Consider the following 18,911-nt stretch of genomic DNA (forward strand, 5'->3'; position numbering starts at 1 on the left):
GCATGGACAAGTCTTTAAAGTATTTAATGCTATTTAAGGCCTTTGTTTTAACGAAATCTCTTTTTAATGTTTTTTAATGACCCAAGGAAAACCGGTGTACGTTATTACCTGGGCAGGAGTGTATATGCCTTGGCCTCTAGGAGGCAGTATATTAACAGTCTTGCAGACACAAACAAAGAAGACTCATCCTTTACTGCTACTACTGGGAGTGACTTAGTACGATGGTGTTTGATGACTGATGCTAAACGTCAGCATGGCGAGAGCATTTTTATGTTATGCTACTATGTAATGCTATTCTTTTTTCTTTTTTTCTTTTTTTTAACAATCTTTGACTTATTCAAGATAGATAAAATTGTGTGGTGGAAAAAAACAATGGCACAAAATGTCATCCTTGATGTTAAATTCTTTTTGCAACCTTCAAACAGGTGTTACGAGAACGACTTCAAATATGTTTTTTTTCCCCCTTCCGTTTTCAGTGCAACATTTGCCATTTTGCTCTCAACAATTGCCCATTTTCTCGCCCGGTCTGTTCGCTCTCCCGACTTGATTGAAGACAGCAATGAGGTGGTGCTGCATGACTGAGACGACGACGGCAATAATAAGACACCAAGCTTCAAATCATCAGGCGCCTGGCGTGACTGACTTTGAATGGCCAGAGAGGAAAATCAGGTCAAAGAAGAATCTAGCAGCACTGTTATCTCCAGCCACACGTGGTTCTGATTTCCCTGTGGGGCTGATTACGTATGGGACGGGCCCAATGATGCCCATTCAGGCGACCTGAATGGAGCTAGTACTCAATAATCACCTTAACCTTACGGGGGGGCCCCTCCGTGGAACAAGTGACATTAATGAGCTCAGGAAACAACCCTGCTGCATTTGTAAAACCGAAAAAAAATATATCTATATATAAAAATAAATACATAAATAAATAATTAAAAAATAAACACAAATAAAATTTAAAAAACTAAATAAAATAAATAATAAATAAAACCCAAACCTGCTCCCAATTTCAGGTAGATTTTATGACAGTCCACCTGCGATGCCATTTTAAAGTCTTGCAGTCTAATGGCGACCTCGAGAACGCAAACCAAGCCAGCAGGCACTTACTTGAGCGTGGTCATCTCTGTGAGCGACGGCTGCGTGGCCTTCAGGTAGCTGGCCCGCCGCGCCTGCACCTTGGGCGAGGGTTTGGGGCTGCAGTCCGAGTCGCCGCTCTCGTCCTCGGCCATGGCTTTGATGTAGCTGCCGCTTCGCATCCTCCGGCAGGGGATCTCGTCATCCTTCGCCAGCGGGGAGAAGGCGCCCCAGTCATCCTGAGGCACCTGCACGGCGGAGGGATGGTTGTCAGATTGAATCACGTTGCCCTATATACTGTGCGCATTCATAGCTGAGATGATTGGTTCAGCTAAGTTTTATTTTGTGCAAGTTTTGGGGGGCAACAGTTATTCTTTATTAGGAATGTCGAAATGAGTGCGTTAAATTAGAGTTAATTTAAAGTTCCTTTAACATCACAAAATGTTTTAATGCACGATTAATGACTTATTTACTTGACCTTACTTGAAAAGCCTATACTGGGGGAATTCCAGTTGCAGAGCAGCAGACACGTCCATGTGAAATTTTAGCAGTAAGAAATGTAATAATAATGCCTAACAGTTTTAAAACTGTGCAAAATTTCACAAGTTACTTTATGTTAAAGATTAGATAGCTCTTAATATGAAAAGAGAATGCACTGAGCTGTCGCCAATGTCTTAAAAATAGAATTATGCCATCTAGTGGCAGAAAAAGGACCTTGTTTTTTTACAGTACAGTACATCTTTTTAATTTAAACTCAATTTTATGAATTATTATGAAATTACTGTATCAATGATGAAAAGCTGCAGCCACATATATATTAGTTTAACATTTTTTCCACTTTTATGTTAGCAAGCGTATGAAAACAGAAAAAAAATATTCCATTGTCCATTTAGAACAGACATGAATTTTGCAATTATTCATGAGTTAACTATTGAAGTCATGCGATTCATTACGATTAAAAATTTTAATCGCCTGACACCCCTATCCTTTATTAATAATGCTTTAACATTTTTGGTTATCTAATCCAAACATGTATCTAACCCTAAAAACTTACCCTATCCCCCAATCCTGACCAAGTATCCTCTTCCCTAACCCCAAATGCTAACCCATAAATTGCTAACACTGAGTAATGGGTGACCCAAAAGTCACATTTTTAAAATAGAGAGCCAAAAGAACGTTTCCAAATAGTATATGACTTTTTTTTTTGTCCCTGAATGTGCTTAAATTATTGATGGCTCCTTGGCCGCTGCCTTCTGCTCCACTGACTTTTCGCACAGTCCAACAAAGGTAAACTTAAGGTCCTCATCTGAAAGAGGGAGAGCCAGAGAACCAGGGACATGGAGCATTGAAAAAAAACAACAAAAAAAACAAAACTGCATTGGCAATGTGAGCTACTCTCACAACATCAGATCTGAAGTCATTGAGATGCATTAGTCCTGAGCCACTTCATAGAATCGGAGCTTTGCTAGGCAACCGGGCTGACATTGACATCGGCAACGTTTGTTTCAATGTTTGTTTCACCATTAGCTGAATAAGGTCACACTTGGTAATCATATCAACTCGGCAGTGTTACCCTGTGACTTCGGTTTGGCCGTCAGCCGAGAACATCTTGGCTTGAGAAAAAGGAAGGAATCTCCCCATCCATCTTTCTTTGGGGGACCGAGTTGCTACGTTTGACATCTAGTCCCCGAACTCCTCACTCCTTTTTCCCCCGTGCTCTTAAAATGCGCCACCACGCAGCCATCTTTTCTACTTCCCCTTCTCTGTTTTCCTTTTTTTTTTTTTTTTTTTTTTTTTTTTTTTTTTTTTTTTTTTTTTTTTTTTTTGTGTGTGTGTGTGTATGTGTGCGTGCGTTTGCGTGCGTGCGTTTGCGTGCGTGCGTGCGTTTGCGTGTGTGCGTTTGCGTGCGTTTGCGTGCGTGCGTGCAAATACGTATAAATTTATACTCATTCATTCACCTAAAACCTTATAAATATCCCATTACCCTTCGCCTTAACCAGGTACTTCAGAATCTTGCCAGAGTCGTGAGATTTAAATGGTCAGGAGACCAGAGAAAAGGTCAGAAAAAAAAGAAATAAAGAGAAAAGAAAGGTAAATCAAAGTGACATCCAGCACCGACCAAACACTTCCTGCCTTCCCCATGATTACAAAATCAAAGTCTTACGCCAACCCCGGAAGCCTCTAAATTCCAGCAAATTTAGCGAGATCTCAAGAGCCCAGAGGAAAAACTAAAGAGAGGAAGGAGGGAAGGATCGATAAGGCAGAGTGAGATCAATAGAAGCCAGTACATCCAATCCATCAAAGTGAAGTCCAGCACCAACAAGACCCCTCCTGCGTGGTTACAAAACCGGAGTCTTATGCCAACCCCAGAAACCTCATACTTCTAATAAATTAAGATCTCAAGTGACCAGAGGAAAAACTAAAGAGAGGAAGGAGGGAAGGATAGATAAAGAAAAGTGAGAACCACAGACACCAGCACCAACTGATTCAAGGGGCTGTGGGAGGGAGAGGGTACTTCTGTTGAGTTTCAGTAGATGCTGGTGCGACGGATCTGGCATGCATAAGGACCACCACCAAAGAGAGAAGCCGTCAACCGCGGTCCAGCAAAGCGAGCACCCCCCCCCCCCCCCCCCCACCCCCCCCGGAATCCCCAGGCCGCGGCAGCACCAAGGCCACCCCCAAGCCACCCGAGCGGACACCGGTCAGCGAGCCGACCCAGATACCCGGAACACCCCCGCCCCAGCCCCGGCCCACACCCCCGAGCCCAAGGCCGCAGAACGAGGCCCAGCGGGCCCCCACAGCGCCCCACCGGTCCCCAGCCCCCATCCCCCCACGACCCCCCCGCACCCCACCCAAACCCGCCATCCACCACGACCCAGGCCCCACCACCCCCGACCCCCAAACCCCCGAACACACCCCGACCCCCAGCACCCAACCCCCCACCCACCCATACCTCCACCCCCCCCCCAAACAAGCCGCCCCCCCCCCGACGGCCGCCACCCCCCCCCCCGCGAACCCGGCCCCCCGCGAGAACCCCCCACCCCCCCCCGGAAACCGGCACCGGGCAGCAGCGCAGAGAGGGAAGATGTGCCCACCCCACCTCCAGCCGCGCGAGATTTGCACCGCGGCGGGAGGGGGGAAGCAGAGGAGGAAGCACCAGGGGAGAAGGCGGGACCTTCTCTGTTTTCCAACTTCCTCCGTTCACATCCTCCTCAGTGGCCCTGATTTGCTCTTTCTTCGACAGCTCACCCCTTTTCCAGCACCTGCTCGTCTCACCGGGGGCTTTCATGTACAGCTCACTCCGACATGAGGAAATGTACGCCACCGGTAAGACTTTCATCTTTAGCAGCAGATATCTCAGTTAAGAGCGGCTTGATCTTGAGTGCATGTTTGCGTGTTTATCTGTGTAGAATCCGAGAGCAGGTGCAGGCTTTGATAAATACCCATTAAGGTTTGTTGCGCACACAAAAATGTCGTCGGAAATGTTGGTTGAGGTTGTGACCTTTTTTTGACAGGATAAGTAAACTTTTCCAGTGTCTTAGGCCAGGTTCAAATGCTTCCATGTACCTTTCAAGTGGCTCTATTTATGCTGATTGAACATAGAAGTAACTCCACGAGCATTTTTATTTTGGAAGCAGGTGGTGGTCGCCAAGAAAATATAGGATTAAAAATGACTTCTAGCAAACAATTTCGAAAATGTCGTTTTTTTCTGCTCTAACTCGCAGAGAAACAGGGTTTCCCCCAGCGCTTTGTAGGCCTTGCGGGCCGCCAGGCTTTTCTTGGTGTGTGCTTGAAATATTGTTGGACTACTGTCCAATATGGTACTGAAGTAAACATCCACATGCCAGTACAGGTGGTCCTCAGTCTAACAGTGGCGATGAAACAAAAAATGATCATAATTTGTGGTACATTTGTGGCTTAACCCTCTTGTTATGTTGTGGGTCAAAATGACCCACTTTCAAGTTGAAGAATAAAAAAAATATTAGTTTACCGCTATAAAAACTGGCACCAACTGACAATAAGAAATGGTTCATTTTGATATATTTGGAATGAAAACACAAGTTAAAGTTTCTCAGGGTGCTTTTGGATCACTGAGCATAGCCTGGGTCAAATTGACCCATTTTCAAGTTAAAAAACTAAGCTAGGAAGCGATGAAACTCCACATCAACAGACTCAACTTATGTGCTTTAAATTGGTTATTAATAAACTATGTTTAGTGGCTTGTTTTTGGAATATTAAACATGCCGGATCAAACTGACCCATTTTAAAGGGATACTTCACTTATTTAGCCTATTATAGCAATAAAAAGTTAATATTTTGTCGATAATTAATTTAATACTTTCATTGTTTTTCACATACAATTAGTACCTTTAAAAACACATTTTGCAACTTGCTGTCGACTGAAAATGACATCACAAGGGCTCAGGTAACCAATCATAGCTCACCTGTTTTCTAGCTTTGGTCATGTGACATTCACAAGCTGAGCTGTGATTGGTTACCTGAGCCTTTGTGATGTCATTTTCAGTCAACAGCAAGTTGCAAATTGTGTTTTTAAAGGTACTAATTGTACATGAAAAATAATAAAAATGTCAAATTTATTATAAGCAAAATATTAATGTTTGATTGCCAAAAATGGCTAAATAAGTAAAGTATCCCTTTAAGGTTTAAAGGTACAAATATTACTTTGTTTTTTAATGTGAAACCTCTCACACCAAAATGACAGTGGTTCACGTTGACATATTTTTCAATTAAAATGGTTAATAATGTTTATTGTAATGCTTTTTAAACAGTAAGAATAGCCCGGTTCCAATTGACCCATTTTAAAGATTAAGAATTACAAATTAGTAGTTTTTTTGCAATTAAATTTCTCACCAGGTCAAACTGACCCCATTTCAAATTACAAAGAACTACAAATGGCAGTAGTTCATGATGAAACTTGTAATATTTGCAATGCAAGCGGTTAATTAATGTTAATCATCAAATTTTAATAATTAACATAGTTCGGGTCAAATTGACCCGGGAACATTGTTGCTGTACCGTCCTAAACCAAGGACCACCTGTATACGAGTAGTTGCATGCCAAAAGGATACAAACACAAAAGAGTACATAACACAAACAATGAAGAAACCAAAACGTCAGCGTCACGATGAAGGTGAAGCCAAAACACGAATGACTCGGGATATAAGCGTGCGGCCGCTGAGGATGCGAGTAGCATGACATGCGAGAGGCGGGGCTGCCGTAACTGTCCTACCTGCAGGAAGTGGCAGGTGCGTCCCTGCTCGGCTTTCACTAGCGCTTTATCTAGGTTGACAGAAGCCTTCTGGTAGACCTCCCTTGCTCGGCTCACCGTCAGAGTCGAAGACCACGAGCTCTTCTTTAGCTGCACCTGGCCGTCCAGCGCGGCCATCAGCGCCCCGCCGCCGCTTCCGCCGGAGCAGGACGAGCACTTGACGTCGTTGTTGCTGCGAGATGTCTTCAGGGAGTGGGCGCTGATGGTGTTGTAGGACTCCATGAAGTACTGCGACTGCGACTTCTCCGGGTGCCGCCCCATGGTCATGACCCCCGACGGTTGGCCCCCACTGCGGTGGTGGTACAGGCACATCTCCCGGTCCAGGGTGTCGTCCGAGCTCCAGTATCCGGAGATGGCGCTACGCATCTTGGGCTCCGACTTGGACCGGTCTTTGTTTTTGCTGCGTTTGTTGTGTTTCAGGGTTCCGGAGGAAGACGGCGGCTCGTCGGGGCTGGATTTTCCGCCGTTCATCTTACCGGTGGCGCCGGATCCCGAGGGGCCCTCCAGGGAGTGGGACTTGGTGAAAAGCTTCTGGACCGAGTGAACCAGGTGGCGGATTCGCCCGGGGCTGTCGCTACGTTGGTGTTCCACCGCCGTGCGCTTGTACTGCAGCGTGTGGTAGCCTTCACGCCGCACCGGCGCCTGTTGATCAAACTGTTCCAGCAGGTTACAAGGGACCCGGTTGTTGTTATTTTTGCTCCCTTTGCCCGTTCCCGTTGGACCCGTGTAAGGCACCAGGGCCCCGCACTCCGCCTTCAGCTCATGATGGGAGCTGTAATGCCTGCGAGGGAAGGTGCAGCTGGTCAGGTCCGGGTAGGCGCTGCATTCCGACTGGAAGGAGCTGCGCTGGGTGTAGCACGGACGCTCGGCGGGGTGAGCCTCCGCCGGGTTCAGGAAGCAGGGCTGGCGATCCGAACGGCCGAGCGTCATGGAGTCGTAGGAAGGGTCGCAGGCGACGGCGTGAGGGTGACTGTGGCTGCTGGACAAGCCTTTCATCGTCATGGTGGCTGAGGTGGCGCCGGTGGCGGGAACAACCATCGACGCAAACAATTGAGGAAGAGACAGAAAGCAAGAGTTAGTTAGTTCGGCATTTGGACGGAGTCCAGTATGGCGGTGGTCCGATCAGCCATTCGGTACCAGACTGCACAAAGATTTGACATAAAACACGTTATTGATCAGTCTGAAGGAAGTACGTATCTCGATTCCTGAGCGCTCAAGTAGGTCCTGAGCTGCTTCGATAGCCCAGAATTTAAAGTAGCTCACTGGTAGCACTCTGCGCTCCCAAATCAGAGATGTGGTTGTGGCATGGGTTTGTCACCCCCCAATAAAAATAAAATACATCTATTAAACATCGGGGAGCAGAGTCATTCGCGAGACTAAAACTCCAAATGAGATTTATGTTCTTTTGTTTAGTTTCTACACAAGCAGAACAGGCATAAGTTAAAACAGTTATAATCTATTAATTGTTTGGGTAATTTTTTGCGTATCTTTTTAAGTATCCCGTCGCCAAGTGTCCTCTTTTTTGGAAATCCAAATATGATATATGAATACATAAATTGATTCCAATGCAACATGTGAAAAGAGATCCTCACTTTGTGAAACGTGAATTTCTGCAAAAACAAATTCGACAAAACAGACTGGAATTAAAGGGATATTTGACTCTGCGCAATTTTCAACAGTCGTAAGATATTTTGTCGAAAATTAATGCGATAAGTTCATTATTTTCCATGAACAACTAATACCTTCAACAGCTAATTTTAAAGGCATTAATTGTTCATAGAAAATAATGAAGTTATCACCTGAATTCTGGACAAAAAAGATTACTTTTTACTGCTGAAAAAGACTCAATGAGTCAAGTATCACTGCCAGTGACGCACTTAGGATGTCTTTGTCTCGTATTCACCCAAAAACGGGATTGGCTCATTGATAAGAAAAAAAAGCTACATTCAGCGTAAAGCTTTGTTGTATTTTGTAAAAATAGAATCACCAAAGAATAGGTTTAGTAACACACTCATACTGTATTTTGATATTTTATTTTCCAATGTGTTATTCCAAAGCGTCCTTGGGTCTCTTCAAAAGCCGCATACAAATCTTAGCTATTGTTATAATTTGTATCATCTGCTTTTCAAGACTTTTGGCCCTCTTCCGTAGCCTGACAACACCGATGAGACACGCGTTCCACTCGTTCAACCTTTTATTTTTGTCCTTCAAAACTTCACAGAGGATTATCTCCAAATATAGCAGCAGATTGATCTGCCCCCCCAGTTTCCTTCTCTCTTCGCTCCAGTGCATCTCTCAGAAACTGTCGCCGGGGTCGAGGAGCCGTTGTTATTTTCCAAGAATTAAGAATGTAATGAGAAAACACTAAATTGCTCCGGCTTCACCCCAACATAAATCCGCCGCTTATTTTCGGAACCGAAAATTGCGTCATACTCCAAAAAAAGAGCATTTATATTTCCGATCCTCCAATCCACCTCTGAGCGCGCACAAGCAGGGGAGATAATCACATCGCCGGTCGTTTCCGCACCGAGAGAAAACTAATAGGACGGTAAAAAGCATCTGACAGCCTCCTGAACCTGATGAGGCAAACCCGGCAATAAACGACCTCGGCCTCGCCCTCACGTGGCAACGCGACAACATCCATCCGCACCTTTCAGTCGTCTCCCTCGAAGCGACTGGGAGCTGCGCGAGGCTAACGAGACAATGATAAGACCCTGCGTAACCTCCCGCGTTGCGCGGTGACGCGATTCATTACTCCGATTTATAATGCGCAAGCAAAAGGCCACCGTGCTGCACTGAGGGGGGGGGGGGAACATAACAAGGGAAAAGTGAGACAGAGTAGTGCAATAAAATACCCAATTTGCGCAAATACTGGCCGGGGACATTTATATACTCACTTGATCTTTTTCTGCTCTTTCTGAAAAGACCTCATGCCACAAAATGGCGTCAAATCAAATAGGAAAGTAGTAATTGATCGAAGAAGTGAAGTGTTTCTGATTGGCTAACCTCTGTTATTCTATGAAACAAGCCAAATCAACAAAAGTAATGGTTTGGCGCATTCTGGGTGCCAAGAAACTACATTGAAACACTGATACATCTCAGTACAGTGGATATAAAAAGTCTACACAGCCCTGTGCCAAATCTAAATAGGAAAGTAGTACTGTAATCGGTCCAAGAAGTAAAGTGTTCACATGCATATTCTTGATTTAATCCTCTATTTGTTGAAACTGGCCAAAGCAATAAAAGTAATGGTTTGGCGCTATCTCGGTGCCAAGGGGCCGATGTTTAAGTGAGTTGAAAAGCTTCATTTTGCCAAAGTAGTGCTTTGGCGCCTTTTGGCACTTATAGGTAATTTAAATATTCAGATTTCAATGCCAGGTTTTGGGCATACAAAAAAACTGTGGAAGAAAATTTTTTTCAAAACCTTTTCTACCATTATTGTGACTTAATCTCAATTTATTATTTTTAATCATTTGAAGAGGGTTGCACAAGTGTGCACACCCCCTTAAAGCTGAAGTGGCTGTCTTCAAAAGTAACCAATAACATGCAAACTCATGGGAGTCAACACCCACCCACCACTATTTAAAGTGCTTCTGATTGACACTAAGTGAAGTTCTGGTGTTCTAGTAGGCTTTAGTTAACATTAATTTATTTTTTTTTCTTTCCAGCAGAAGACTAAATCACTGTTGTGCTGTCATTGCCTGCTGTTCAGAATTTTTCATAATCCCCATGCCAAATTCCCCCCACAGAGGTTTAATTGAACCATAACAAAATCTTCCAAAAACGTGCAGGGAAAATGTTATGGCCCGATGAAGATTGAACACACAAAAAACAACTAATCAGTCACTTTTTTTGTGAATAGTTGAGAACAGACCCCACCCACTGACAAAAAAAACAACAACAACATACATTTGGTGAATAGTGAGCTGTGAATCGGTGAAGTACACTGTAATTGAAAAATTGGGAAAATGATTAACGTCAATTTTGTGGCAAAGCTAAACCACCGGCTTAAATCACTTCAGGGGAAAGTATTAAGCCAATGCATTAATCTACCCGCCACCCGTCGCTCTCACACATTAACACTCCACTTGGAGCGCGGCACTTCCAGAGCAGACCGTGTCCAGCTGAAGGTATTCATTGCAGTGGACAAGAGATCCCTTCTGTTGGCCGCTGGAGCGGAGAATGTGACCTAAATAAAACGGCCCTCGCGGTGATCCACCGCGGCGGGTTTGCCACGCAGCTGTCCACACACGGCTGCGCTAAAGCTGAAAAGCTGAAGGTGGGTCACGCTGGCGTTGGGCCTGATAAGCGCGCGCGTGCACAAACACACGATTGCATGCCGAGTGGAGATGCCGCCGCCTGGTAAAGTTTGTCATGCAGAAGAGGAGGACCTGCTGCTTGTGTCGTGCTTGTCAAACAGCCACCAGTGACAGGGCCTGAACTAATAGACAGCTGTGCCTCTGTGTTACGCTCTGTGGCCTTCATAGGCGGACTCATGACCCTGTTTTGCCAGGCGTGAAACTAGAAATGCATGGCAGTCATTCTCAACTCCTGTGCCACAATCCATTATTGTCGAGCGTGAGAAATTATGTGGTATGCCAAAAATTGTTTATTAACTTCTATGCTTTTCCGCTAGATGGACATGGGTAAAATTGACACTGAAAATGTGTATCGTAAATACATTCATGATGGAGTTGAGAAATCCCAGCCTGATATTATTGTTACAGCAGCAAAAGAAGCAACTGAATCTGAAAAGAAAAATATATGGTTTCTGTCGCCACTCACCAATGCCCAACGTGAAGCACTAATGCCATCTAGTGTCAGAAATTTACCTCAACATAAATCTGACTCAATGTTTCAAATTCCTTTAACCTGTTTAGTGTATCTTTTTTTAAACTTCAAATAACTATGAATGATTTACTGTATAATTATTTAAAAAAAAAAACCAGACACAACCGCATTTGCATTTGGTAACCGTGTTTGTCCACTTATGTTAATTAACAAGAGTATGAAAATTTTGAAAAAATATTTAATTATACATTTAGATCAGATTAAATATACGATTAATTTGTGACTTATCACAAATTAACTTGAGAAATCATGCGATTAATTATGATTAAAAATTGTCGTCGAGTATATGCATATAGAGTTGTGATCAAAAGGTTACATACACTTGTAAAGAACAATGTCATATCTCTCCAGAGTTAGCAGTTATTTCTACAACTGTAGTTATTCTCTGATTGGTACAGATATTTCTTTGTCACAAAAATCCTCCATAAGGTTTGCTTCATGATGACCATAATAGATGGAGGAAGGTTCTGTGGTCAGACAAAACAAAAATTGAGCTGTTTGACTACAATGTCCAGCAACAAGTTTGGAGGAGAAAAGGTGAGGCCTTAACCCCAACAACACCATGCCTACCATCAAGCACGGCTGTTTGGCTGCCAATAGAACTGGTGCTTTACACAGAGTAAATGGGATCATGGAGGAGGAGGATTAACTTCCATTTTTTTCTCCCCAAATCACCAGCTCAAATGTTGGGTGTTCAACAGCACAATGACCCAACCACACATCAAAAGTGGTAATGGAATGCCTAAATCAGGCCTTCCCAAAGTCCTGACTTAAAACCCCATTGAGAACATGCTGACAATGCTGAAGTAACGAGTCCATGTAAGCAAGCCAACAAATTGAACTGAACTGCACCAATTCTGGCAAGAGGAAGCCCGTGGATAGCTACCAAAAGCGCCTAATTGAAGTGAAGACATGCAACCAAATATAAGCAATGCTGTATGTATATTTTTTTAACCCCAGCAGATTTGCTCACTTTTTCTGTTAAACCCTAAAAAAGTCATAAAAAACAAAATTTCATGAATGTTTTTCGGGACAATAAAGTATCCATTCCAATGACTCTATTGGAGAAAAATCTTCCACGAATGGTCCGACGTGGCTTTCATTTGCTCAAAAGCCGAGTTTGGGGAGCGACTGAATCCTCTCGCTACCTGCAAGCCTTGAAGGAAGCGAGAAATCGATATGCTGCGGCTGCTTCTTGCATCGCGCCCACTTTATCGCCTTCAATCAACGTCACTCGCCAGCCAAGAGACCATAAAATCTTAGGGAAGTCATTTGCATTTCGAGGCCACCACTGTGAGAAAAAAAAAAAAAACATCGTGTTTGCATAATTGGAAACTTTGAAACAAAGCTTTGAAGAACAATGTGTGGCTCAGTAGATAGTTGTGACATGCTCAAATGTATTGGGTTACTGACACCGTTTTTAAGAAAGAAAAAACTGTACTGTATTATACTTTATAAAAAAAAAAAAAAAAAAAAAGGCATATATATTCTTTAGCCTAGCCTAGCTCCATGTACAGTATATGCAATTCCTTTCTAAATGCTTACTGAGGGAAAGTGGAGATCTAAACCGACAGTATTTGGCCCTGAAAAAGTTAACGGTTTCAATTGTTTTATTTTTAGTGCCGATTGACTGTAAGAAATATGAGGAAAAATACTGCATGTTCATCATTAATCATAAAATAGGAACAAAGTACAAAAAAGACGCATAAATGCTCATCTCAATCAGTTTTAACCAATATGAATATGAATATTTAACAGGATGAATATTTCAAACAAATGGAGAAACGTTGAAATGGAGGCTGTGAAAAAAAAAAAGGAACAGACCCCTCCCTCCCCCATGTCAAGGAACGTTTTAAAAGATGGAGCAGGAAGCATTAAGGGACCTGGTGAATGTTCACATTATGTCAAAGTGCTTTTAAGCAATGTCAGGAGAGGCTCAGCACCGTCAGTTTAAGTCTCATTACTGCTGCCATGTTGCTAGGCTTTCCTTTTTCAGGCACTTGTTTGTTTTGGGTCCTTTTGGGTTACTATATCAACCACCTTTTTATGAACCCAGCAGAATCTGTCCATATAGTTCAACAGTAAGAGTACATATTTCTCACAAAATTAGTAGCTACATGCTACTTTGCATTGTGACGTAACGTCAGAGCGGAAACAAACTGACGTTAGCCATGCTAACTAGTCATGCTAGCTAGTTTAATAATAGTTCAAAATAAGAAGAAAAAATACAATGTGTATAATAACAGCACATCTATATTCGCCATCAGAGAAGATAGCGTATAGCTTGTTAGCTAATTTAATATTGCCGACAAACTGCTTGTCTTGTAATACAACAGTAAAAGTACTTATTTCTCAGAAACCTAGTAGCTACTTACTACTTTGCAGTGTAATGTCAGAGTAGAAACCAACTGATGCTAGCCATGCTAGATAGCTGCCTTGGTTTTATTTAGCACTACTTTGAATTTGTCCAAAAGTAATGGATGGCTGGAAAAGTCTAAATGCTGTTCGTTTTTTAGACATTCCCTTACATATAGGCATCATCCAAGAGAACGTCCACAGTTTGGGATCATTTCGCAAAAAGAGAAGTTAAAACAGAAGATAATGTACAAATGCTAGCTTATTTAATATAGCCATCAAATGCTAGATAGACAGCATTGAAATGTTTAAGTCCCTTAAATACACAAACTAGCTGTTAGCAGTCCACTCTCATTCGCTGACACCCACGTCACTCACCATCCCAGGCAAGCATAAAATGCATAGAAAATAATTACAGAATAAAAAAAATAAATAAACATGTGTTTTATATATTAAGTCTTAACATATAAACTGTAATCACACTGAAACTTAATCAAACAGACAAACACATTGTCAATGTATTTTATCACCAAAAAATCTGCAATATAGCAAGACATAACTGTATTGATTTTTTCAGATAACAAATATAAACTCCTGAATGCCGCAGAGAGGGAACAGTCTGCATCCATCCCCACCAGGCTCCTGCTCCGTGCAAGGATGCGATTAAAACGACACTCAGGCAACATATGTCCAATGCAAGTTTAATGTCGTCTTTGTCAAAACAATCGGCAACCAAACGGCACGAAAATTGAATCCGACGCGCCATAAATAAGCGTCCGCGTGGACGGACGGCTGCCGGCTTTTGCGAGACAGCTCCTTTGTTACTACCAAACTAATTAGCCACACTGTCACGCCGCTTTGTGACAAATGGAGCCACCGAATCAAGTCGTGGCTCTCGGCAGCCGCATTTTCCATGGACGGAATTTCCTCCAGCGATTTCCACTATATGAAAGCTAAATTAACCAGGAAAGAGTATGCAGTCTATCACAGGCTTTTTTTTTTTTTAAATTAACTAAGAATTGTACTTTACATTTAAAATGTAGAGTTATAAATAAATAAAGCAGACTTGTATTGTATATCCTAACACTGAAGTTCTGTCTGACACTGTCTGACTGTCACTTTACATCACTGGATGGTTTGATTTATTTTTGGGTGTAATTCCACTGTCATCCACCAGATGGTGGCACACTATAAAGTTTGTCTAAATTGGAAAGAAGAAGTGAGAAAACAGGAAGTATTTTACACCCAGCCTAGTTTTTGGTGAAGACAATTCTCTTTAATCCTTCTTCATATGTTTACAGAAAGCGACGGCTCTGTGTTCATTTTATAAAGTACATCTTTGGGCATGATTACTGAGGAATTGTACACTAACTGTACAATATTTTTATTTGGTTTGGACGCATTCTCATTCAATAGTATTGAAATTATGTGTCCAAATTTGTGACTGGCCCTGGAGCGTATCGATTATTTGACGCGAGCGCTTTAGCATAGCCCAGCCGACACGGGCCCTCTGACATATTGATCGTTCGACACGAGCCCTCTGGTGCAGGCCCTCGCCACATTGGTTACTTAACATAGAGCCTCAAACATACAGCTCATTTGACACGAGGCCTCCAGCGCAGGCCTTGTGACGTACTGTCGATCAGCTGACGACATATTGATCGTTGGACACAAGCCGCCTGGCATAAGCCCGTGGGGCATTGGGCCCTTTGACATAGCAGCAGCAGTCTGTAGACACTAGTCGAGATTTGCCTTTTGTATAGTCAAAGCCCCTGATAGTGTTTGTGAAGGCTTTCCTTTACTACAGGTGCGACGTAATCAGATGTTTTACAAATGTCAGAACATGTCGGAATCTAATCCAGTGGTTGTTGTAAGCCCCGAATTCGGGTAAAGAGTTCCAATGTGTCAAAATGAGTGTCTCGTCTTTGGCCATTTTCAGCGTAATTGACTCTGGCACCACTGGGCTCCATTTTTGTCATACTATAATGAAAAAATGACTCATCTGCTCTTTTTTCCTAGCGGGAACTAAACTGGCTCGTCACTCAAATCATCTTTGCCTTTTTTTTGAAAGGAATTGAAATTCAATTAATCGGTTCGAGCCACTAGGGGTAGTATGATACTAACATGAAGAAGACCTTCACAAGTTACTAATGAAAATTATGTTGGTTTTTGTACATGTTCAGTTCAGTTTGACAGCAAACCTCAACTGGTAGTGGCAATTGACGCCTCTTTTTTTCAAGAATTGTTCACTATCTGCCAAATTGCTGTTGTTATGATGTAAATTTAATTTCCTGGCACCTTACAGCACTAGCTAGCAGCCAGCAGCTAGCTAGCTAGCTAGCAGCTAGCTAGCTGCTAGAAGCTAGCTAGCTAGCTAGCTAGCAACTGCCTGCATCTTGAAATACTTGCAAGTGGGTAAGGAAAGGCACCAAAAAAAGCCCACTTAAAATTGTAAATAGAACTTCTGTGAAAAAATGCACATCTTCCAGCCCAATTACAAATGAATCACCGCCTCGTCACCTTCGTATTACAACATTATCATAATCTGCGGCTTCCTGACGTGTTGACACGACTGTACCGAGCGCACTGTACAAACGCGCGCATCAACGCAACAACTCGCCCCTGCCTGCTGCAAACAATATGAATGTTCTATGAGTGGGAAGAGGATTAAAAACAACAAAATCCCCCTACAGAACTCGCAGCGAGGCAGCTTAAATTATGCAGGTCGACGTGTTAAGTTTAATTGACTCGGCTCGCCGGCGTTTGCGCGTCTCACGGGCGCCGGCCGCCGCTCTGGAAACAGCGGCGCTAATGGCGAGGCGGCCTCCATTTTATTATCTGCTTACAAGAAGTAAGACTGAAGAAATGCCACAGGGAGGAAAACAATTGCAAAGAGGCATCACAAGATACTGGCAAGTTTTTTTATGGCACGGGGTCACGGCTGCTGTTTGACAAGCTGCATTGTGATGCACAACACAGTGCACATACTTCGATTAGTTCGACCACACAACAAGTGGTGAACCATCAGGCCTTTTTTGCAGTACCACTGACCTACAATTACCCGCTAGATTCTATTTCCTCCAAGAAATTGTATTCTGTTATTTAGGGTGGATGTCAGTCTTTTCTCTTCATTTCATAACGTTTCTACGAGACGTGCCAAAATTAATTGATTAATCGAGTGAGTTCCTGGTGAACTTGTATCCACGAGTCTCTGACTATCTGCCACAGGGAATTCAGGTATTGCCTGTAGCAGACAGTGCGCGCTCTCCTCTCTCCCCTCCTGAAAAGCTGGAAGGCGTTATCGAGCTCAAAGCCCCCAACCCCGCCCCTCCACATTAAAACTGTGCCAATAAGTTGAAACTGAAAAAAAGAGACCTGAAACTGAAAATCTGTGACTTGAGGAAAAAAAAAAGTGTAAAAAAAAATCTGCAGATTGGCATTGAAAAATATGCTAAAAAAATATTTTTTTTTAAATATCTGTATTTTATTTTTCAATACAGCCTTTTACAATGACAATTTTTTTTTCCAATACTAAATCTTATCAGTGTTGTGGCTCCATATGGTTTCTACGAAGGGAATTAACTCCCAACCGGTGTGTCGTGATAAATTATTTTCTCTTTCACTCAATGGTCAGAAAATTATTTAGTAGAGCTCTTTTGTCAAAATTTGGCCATCACACAAATCCCCCCCCCCCCCCTTTTTTTTTTTTTTTTTTTTTTTTAAAGAATAACATTACACTGTAAATCATTAAAAAAATAAAATTTCGATTTTCCTCTGTTGTAAAGTTAAACAAATACTACAGGACAAAGTATTGCAAAACAGTCAAAAGTTCTGCTGGTAAGTCATACTGTATCTTTCTTGTTGTAAGTATGTACCAAAAAAGAAGTTATTTTTATTGTATATATCTTTATTATATTATTTATTAATTACATATGATTTTTTTAAATAATTAACGGAATTTTATTCTGCCAAATAACGGTCTAAAAAAAAAAAATCCCTATTAATTGGGCCCTAAATAGAATGAATGCAAAATCGTTTGCTGAGTCATTCTTAATGTGCGCGAGTGTTATTACATGCACAATCGGCAAGAAAATGAGGCCTTTGCTTCACTTTTAAATGTGTTCAAGAACCTTAATATGCTTCAGTGTAAAGCAGACCCGTCTTATCTTCACACTTCATTAATTCATAATAAGTTATTCGCTAACTTTGATTAAAGTTCTTTGGCTCCCTCGCAAAACCCAATTTAAGATCATATCTGCCTCTGTGGGGACTGAGGCTTGACCACGCGTCGCATCTTAAGCATTCTCTGTGATAACATCACGCTTGGAAAAAAAAAAGAAAAAAAAAAGATGCTTTTTGATCAAGCATTTGTCACCTCTGTGTGCCGGCTTTTATCTTGGCCAGTTTATGGAGTTGGAAGCCAAATGAATCTGCTCGTTCGCCAAGGCGCGCATTTCACAGTTCATTTGGTGAAAACGCCCGCTACTAAATCACCTTTACACTTTGTTTGTAATTAGCGCGCCAAACTGCAGCGGGCCAATGTGCGGGGAAAATTGTGTGTACGGCGCAGAAACGCAATACAAACGCTTAAATGGGACCCCAAGTGAATATATTTGCATGAATAAGTGTTCTACCTGGCTTGACAAAAAACAAAGCAGCAATTAAAATGCAGAATTTGCAAACATTACTTCTCCACCATTTCCTCGTAATATCAGGCGAGATTTTGAATCTTTTTGTGTTTTCGGATTTTGGAAGTATGTCAACATGGACCCTTTAACTCATTTGCACCCAATATGATATAAATATGTTTTTTTTTTGTTTTTTTTTGTTTTTTTAAATGCTAGAGCATACAGAAGGCTTTGATGCACCCTCTCAACCACAAAGAACGGTTGCAGGTGGCAGCAGAGCAAAGGAAATCAACAAGGGCCATGTTGAAAAAAAATCTCAATTACTCGAGTTTAAATAGATTTGTGAATAATGATGAAACTTACCTCTATTCTAATGCTAATTGCTGCAAAACGGAAACAGATAGAAATATACTTTTTTATCCTGATGAAAGAAGAGACTTTAATCTTTCTTTCGATAGGTTCCATGTTTTTATTTCAAAAGAACACAATATTCTGTAGGCCTTGCAAAATCAAAATCCAGTAAAACATCCGGGAGCGAACGGGATTGCTTCTGTGAAAGTGGCTGGGAGCGAATGAGTTAATAGACACGCCCATATCGGCATAGTCCCATTTTTTTTTCCTTACATTTTTGTTAACTTAAGAAAGTGTGAAATTAACCAAGCAAATCTTTCCTGTCTGACTCTGCCAAAAAATAAATAAAAAATAAAAATAAA

General features: G+C 42.2%; 1 protein-coding gene across 8 annotated transcripts in view; it reads right to left on the bottom strand.

Moving 5' to 3' along the window:
• dlgap1b (discs, large (Drosophila) homolog-associated protein 1b) overlaps positions 1-18,911 on the bottom strand; it is a 154,322-nt gene that overhangs the window by 39,530 nt on the left and 95,881 nt on the right. For 7 of the 8 annotated variants that reach the window (XR_013281034.1, XM_077509633.1, XM_077509631.1 and 4 more), the window contains 2 exons: positions 6,326-7,371; positions 1,108-1,322 (listed from right to left, as the gene is read on the bottom strand). Coding sequence is in view for 7 of the 8 variants with exons in the window: in XM_077509633.1 (XP_077365759.1) it covers positions 1,108-1,322; positions 6,326-7,366 (1,256 nt within the window). In the remaining variant the exon portion in view is untranslated. The remainder of the gene's footprint in view (positions 1-1,107; positions 1,323-6,325; positions 7,372-18,911) is intronic. The other variant, XM_077509637.1, reaches the window with a different exon arrangement.

The sequence above is a fragment of the Festucalex cinctus genome, chromosome 20, assembly GCF_051991245.1.
Source record: "Festucalex cinctus isolate MCC-2025b chromosome 20, RoL_Fcin_1.0, whole genome shotgun sequence".
Taxonomy (NCBI): Eukaryota; Metazoa; Chordata; class Actinopteri; order Syngnathiformes; family Syngnathidae; genus Festucalex; species Festucalex cinctus.